The 6222-nt window shown below is 42.0% G+C and overlaps 3 protein-coding genes and 1 pseudogene across 3 annotated transcripts in view; 3 read left to right on the plus strand and 1 right to left on the minus strand.

The window, feature by feature from the left end:
- LOC141827291 (uncharacterized) overlaps nt 1-1254 on the plus strand; it is a 10383-nt gene extending 9129 nt beyond the window's left edge. Inside the window, exon 3 of the mRNA XM_074714505.1 lies at nt 1026-1254. Coding sequence (XP_074570606.1) covers nt 1026-1254 — 229 coding nt within the window. The remainder of the gene's footprint in view (nt 1-1025) is intronic.
- A 252-nt stretch (nt 1255-1506) lies between these two features.
- Nucleotides 1507-1603, minus strand: LOC141828718 (small nucleolar RNA R71; annotated as a pseudogene).
- An 88-nt stretch (nt 1604-1691) lies between these two features.
- Nucleotides 1692-3110, plus strand: LOC141827292 (uncharacterized). The gene is made up of 3 exons (XM_074714506.1): nt 1692-2043; nt 2134-2528; nt 2571-3110. The coding sequence occupies exons 1-3, from the start codon at nt 1692-1694 to the stop codon at nt 3108-3110; spliced, it is 1287 nt and encodes a 428-aa protein (XP_074570607.1).
- A 1565-nt stretch (nt 3111-4675) lies between these two features.
- Nucleotides 4676-6222, plus strand: part of LOC141827293 (DNA repair protein RAD51 homolog 1-like) — a 2582-nt gene continuing 1035 nt past the window's right edge. Inside the window, exons 1-5 of the mRNA XM_074714507.1 lie at nt 4676-5053; nt 5169-5279; nt 5355-5446; nt 5667-5761; nt 5838-5951. Of these exons, the coding sequence (XP_074570608.1) occupies nt 4849-5053; nt 5169-5279; nt 5355-5446; nt 5667-5761; nt 5838-5951 (617 nt within the window). The 5' untranslated portion in view covers nt 4676-4848. The remainder of the gene's footprint in view (nt 5054-5168; nt 5280-5354; nt 5447-5666; nt 5762-5837; nt 5952-6222) is intronic.

The following is a 6222-nucleotide window of genomic DNA, read 5'->3' on the forward strand; positions in this document are numbered from 1 at the left end:
ACGCCAACACAGTGAAGATCCAACCTGAAGGCGTGCCTTTGAGGCACGGCCGTGCCTTTCCACCGAACAGGGTCTTCAATGGGACGTGCCTAAGAGGCACGGCCGTGTCTCTTCCAGGAGGCATGCCCACACGTGGCCGTGCCTAGGAGACACAGCCGTGTGGACGGGGGCGTGCCTTGTCACGGGGTAGCTGCTATAAATACCCCTCTTAGAGACCTAAAGAAGGGGGGGAGACTTTGGAGAGCCACCAGAGCTGTTTCGAGTCATTGACCCCTCATTTCGGAGCAAGATTCAACGATCCATCCACCGATCCGACTACTCCGTCCCGTCCTCATCCCATCTACATGGAGCGTGCAGTCCAAGGAGGAAGAACTTCATTGATAAGTCCTATTTCTGCATTTCTTTGTATATCTTTCGAAGTAGGATGTATTCTTCCATTTCTTCCATGTATTGTGCACTCCACGACATGGAGTAGTTCCCTAAATTCTAAGATGTAAGATAAATCGTGTATTGATGATTGTACTTTGAGATTTGTTAATCTACCGTTCTTATGAAATGATTGTGTATATTGCCTTTGAGATCAACCAATACCTCGAGGAGTCCGAAGTCCTAGAATCGTTTCACCACATACTGTCACAGTTGAATTCTTACTCTGCTTTAAGGATTAGGTGCTGTTGACACTCCCTTCTCCCCCACACAATTATCATGCTCAGTTTCTCTCCATCCTTTTTGTGCTAGTATTTAGTAAGTAATTCCACGGTCCCTGTGGATTTGATATTTTTATTACTTGATGACACTCGTATACTTCCGGGGGCTATCAAGTTTTTGGCGCCGTTGCCGGGGACTGTGCATAATTATTTACTATTCTAGCACATTAAGTTTTACTTTTATTTTCTTATACATACATAGCTTCATTCTTTATTTTTTATTTCTTTTCATTTGTTAATTGGTACTAATTCTTTTGCACATACATTCATTATTTTTCTGGCAATTTAATCATTCAGTTGATTTTGGTGCATGAGCAGGGCCAAACCTTTGGAGTTTCCTCTTGATCCTGAAATTGATAGAACCTACCGAAGGAGACTTCGAGAACAAAGAGTAATCAGTCAAGAACAACCACAAAACATGGCCCAGAAATCTTTGAAAGACTATGTTGCACCTCAGATGAGAGGAGCGACGTCCTGCATTGCCATCCCCAACATAGAGGTTGCGAATTTCGAGTTCAATCCTGGATTTATAGCCATGATACAATAGAACCAGTTTGGGGGTGGTCCACATGAAGACCCCCATTTACACATTGAAATATATTCTGATGCCTGCAGCACTAGAAGGCAACAAGGGGTCAGCTTCGACGTCCAACATTTAATGCTTTTCAGATTCTCATTGAGAGACAGGGTGAAGGACTGGTATCATTCATTACCTCCTAACTCAATTCATACTTGGGAACATTTGGAGAAGATATTCATGAACAAATTCTATCCTCCAAGCAAAATTGCCCACATGAGGAATCTCATCTCAAGCTTCCAACAAATGGACGGAGAGACACTTTTTGAGGCTTGGGATAGATTCAAGGGATGCTAAGAAAGTGCCCACATCATGGACTTGAAAGATGGCTTATCATTCACACCTTTTACAATGGGATCAATTATCAAACTAAAGTATACTTGGATTCCGCTGCAGGAGGTGCCCTCATGAATAAGAGTCTCGAAGAAGCCAAGGAACTTATTGAAAATGTGGCATTTAACCATCACCAGTGGGCAAACGAGAGAGGTAATGTGCAGAAAATTCCTGGGAAATATAATGTTGATAACTTCACTAAGCTAAATGCGCAGATTGATGCCCTCACTAAGAGGGTAGAAGGAATGAACGTTGGAAAGGTCCATGCGATTGCAACAAACTGTGATATTTGCGGTGATTCAAGTCATACAATTGAAGTGTGCCCAGCTGTAGCATCTCAGAATCAAATGGTTTTATATGAGCAGTGCGATGCAGTTGGAGCATTTAACCAAAGAAACAACCCGTACTCGAACACATATAATCCGGGTTGGAGGAATCACCCTAATTTTTCCAACCGCAATAATAACAGTTACAACAATCAAGGAGGGCTTTCCAACTAAAATGTGCCTCAAAAAGCTAGTGAAGAAGTTTCAGACACCCAGAAAATCTTGAAACTTCTGGAGAAGTTACAAGGTGACATGGTTAAAATCAATGAAAAACTGGATGACCACGATAAGAGGATGAAGATGCAAGAGACCCAAATAGCTCAAATAAGCTCTTCCCTCTCCTCCAGAACCGTGGGTGATCTCCCGGGCAAGCCAGAATTCAACCCTATGGAGCACTGCAAAGCAATAGAGCTCAGGAGCGGACGGACCCTAAAGGATAGAGAACCTCAGGTGACTGCTTCTGAGGAAGGTATGTATCTCACCCCAGCCGCTGTGCAACCTCCTTCCTCTATTCCAATTGTTGAAGATAAGTTGGAGGAAGTTGAGACTACAACACCCGCTGGGACTTCAGAGAAGAAACCACATGTGAGAAATATACCTTACCCGCAGTGACTCCTATACAAGCAGAAGGATGATGAATTTGAAAAGCTCTACAATCGGGTGAAGGATTTAACGCTAGACGTTCCGCTCCTTGATGCACTGATTGAAATGCCAAAATTTGCCAAATTCATCAAGGGGCTAATGTCTACCAAAGACATCACCCGGCCTAAGAATGTGGTGGCACTTACTGAGGATGTAACGGAGAAGATATTGAATAACAAGATGCCTCAGAAGCTAAAGGACCCAGGTAGTTTCTTCCTACCCTGTAAGATTGGCAATATTTCCATTGGAAGAGTTTTCTGCGACCTCGGCACAAGTGTCAGCATCATTCCATATGCAACAAGTGTTAAATGTGGGTACTCGGATCTCAAATTAACACCGATGACCCTTCAACTAGCTGATCAAACTTGCAGATATCCTAGAGGGCTAGTTGAAGATGTACCGGTAGAAGTCGGGGGGTTGTGCTTGATATGGATGAAGACTCGGCTATCCCCATTATTCTTGGACGGTCATTCCTTGCCACCTCGGGAGCAAACATTGATGTTAAAAATCAGAAGTTGTCCCTAGAAGTAGTTGGTAAGAGGATTGAATTTAACCTCTCCTTGGATTCAAACGCTTATTTGTCAGAACCCCCGCATGTGTGCCGGTTGGAGGCCATCCAACCGAGAAAGAAGTTGTATCATCATTCTTTTTTACCGGAAAAGATGCCCGCTCCGGCCGGGTAAATAAGGGTGCTGTGTACAAAAATTCAAAAATACAAAGTTCCTCCAAGGGGAAGGTTGCGAGAGTGCAATCAATGAACCCTTGTACATTAGAGAATAAGGGGTCAAGCTAAAGACCTTAAACAAGCACTTCTTGGGAGGAAACCCAAGGGTTTTTATTCGTTTTACATTTCTTTCTTGTTTATACATACATACATCCATACTTTTCTTTACTTTAGTTGGTTTTGTCAAGTTGCTAATTGTTGGTGCAATCTTTACCCCAAGTGCATTGAGTTTGAATGTTTGGCTAAACCATGTTTAAAGTTAGGCAATACTTGTGATCTAACATGTGTGATGCAAGTTTGCAGGAAAGTCCAAGGTTGGTCTTGGCAAAAGAAAAGTCCAAGTGGGAAGTCTTGGCAAAGGAAAAGTCCAAGTGGGAAGTCTTGGCAAAGGAAAAGTCCAAGTGGGAAGTCTTGGCAAGGAAAAGTCCAAGGGTGTACACTACTAAAAAATCATGATTTTGCGGCGGTTATTTACCGGCGGTTTTTAAAACCGCCGCTATTATCTTTTTTCCCGGCGGTTTTAATTAACCGCCACAAAAATAAATTTTTTAGCGGCGGTTTAAATATTGATTTACGGCGGTTTAGTGATTTGCGGCAGTTTAAAATGTTATTCACGGCGGTTTACAATTTAACCGCCGCTATATTTTATTTTCTCCGGCGGTTTACAATAACCGCCGTTATTTTCTAACCCTACCGACCCGTTAAACCGCTCCCTCTCGCCCGAACACGCCGCGGTTCAACTCTCCCCAACCCTAAACTTCACGCCGCGCCTCCCTGTCGCCCCGAACCCTACTTCCTGCGCCGCCGAACCTTCCACTCAGTTCGTGCAGAGACTTCGCCGCCGAGACTTCCTCTCCGGACGCCGCAGGTCCCTCTCGCCCGAACCCTAAACTTCCTCTCCGGCGTCCTGCGATTTCTTGCCGCCGAGCCTTCCACCCAGTCCGTGCAGAGACTTCGCCGCCGAGACTTCCTCTTCGGACGCCGCGGCTCCCTCTCGCACGAACCCTAAACTTCCTCTCCGGGTTCCTGCGATTGCTTGCCGCCGAGCCTTCCACCCAGCCCGTGCAGAGACTTCGCCGCCGAGACTTCCGCTCCAGCCTGCCAAATCAAGTAAGTTTCCCCTGATTTTGTGTTGTTTCCGCAGGATGTCATTTCATTTGTTGTATTCTGTAAGAAGCCATCCCAAATCAAGTAAGTTTCTACATTTCATTTTTTTTCTTCGAGTAATTATATTGTTGTTCAGTTCAAATTGATCCTCCTCAATATTCATAGTAGTGCTTCTTAAGTTAACATCTTCAGCAGTGTGACAGTTCGGGCAAAATTGAAACTTTAATGCTTTAAATTTGTTCTATTGCAAAGATTTCTTGCTTTTTGTTGACTATGATGGTTAGAAGAATCATAATTGTAGTAAACAAACTAGATACCCCTTAGTTATAAGTACCTAAGCTTGTAGAAGTAGTCGGTTTGCATAAATGTTGCATGTTTTCCTTCTGGATCAAATGGTAGCTTGATTTGTATTTCCATAGTCACTTCAAGAGGATGGATTTGTTATTTCCAACAATTTCAGTTAATATGTCAGTGAGTTCTTTTATTATGAAGGCATCTGGGATTGCTGCCGTAGATGTCAAGAAGCTAAAAGATGCTGGACTTTGTACTGTGGAATCTGTTGCATATACTCCAAGGAAAGATCTGCTGCAAATCAAAGGGATTAGTGATGCAAAAGTTGACAAAATAATTGAAGCGGGTAATTCTAAACTATCCTTGAGCAATTTAGAAATCCATTTATCTGTTGCCTGATAATTTATATATTATATGAACTTTCTGAGCATTATAATTTTGAATATTCAAATTGTGTACAGCTTCTAAGTTGGTACCTCTGGGATTTACTTGTGCAAGTCAACTCCATGCTCAACGCCTTGAAATAATTCAAATCACATCTGGGTCAAGGGAACTTGATAAGATCTTGGAGGGTAAATTCTTAGGATTTTGTTTTCAGTAGATAGCCATTGCATGTTTGCTCATTTGTCTTGACTTTCTGAATATAGGAGGAATTGAAACTGGATCTATTACTGAACTATATGGGGAGTTTCGTTCTGGTAAAACACAATTGTGCCACACTCTCTGTGTCACCTGTCAGGTATGTTTCGGTATCATATTGTGTTTTGAATGGTGACACATTATAAATTAGCCTTTACATGTATATATAGCTTTTATGTCACAGTCATTATTGTTTTTTATTGGTTTATAACATTTCCTTGAACTTGCTTTTATTGGTTTTGTCATTAGTAATATTTTGGTCTATGCTAGTTCTGTTGCAAATTCAATTTCTCAAAACAACAAACTCTATTTGCTTTCAGCTTCCATTGGATCAAGGTGGTGGTGAAGGAAAGGCATTATATATCGATGCTGAGGGCACGTTTAGGCCTCAAAGACTACTGCAGATTGCAGATAGGTTTGCAACAACATAATGGCAAATAAGATATTTGACTGATTAATATATACACAACTTCATTGACTAAACTTGACAGATTTGGATTGAACGGTGCTGATGTTTTAGAAAATGTAGCTTATGCTAGAGCATACAATACTGATCATCAGTCAAGGTTATTGCTGGAAGCAGCTTCAATGATGGTGGAAGCTAGGTATGTGTTTTTGAATACTTGATTTCCTTATCTGATTTCATCATTCTATGGCTGGATGACACTGAGCAGTAGTTTAGATGACTAATAACTTGAAAGATATATTTAACCAGCTTGTATATAAAATCTGATACGCCTAAGCGATTATAGTATTCAGATTTGTTGGTATAGCAGCGGGAGCTGTTGGCTTTCTGCTGTTCTTAAACAAGCCCTGTCGCACAAAGCAAAGGAGGCTTCTCTAAATACAGGTGTAAGCATCAATTATCTCTGTCGA

Source organism: Curcuma longa, chromosome 4, assembly GCF_044706935.1.
Source record: "Curcuma longa cultivar G26 ecotype Majalengka, Jawa Barat chromosome 4, ITB_CL_G26_1.1, whole genome shotgun sequence".
Classification (NCBI taxonomy): Eukaryota; Viridiplantae; Streptophyta; class Magnoliopsida; order Zingiberales; family Zingiberaceae; genus Curcuma; species Curcuma longa.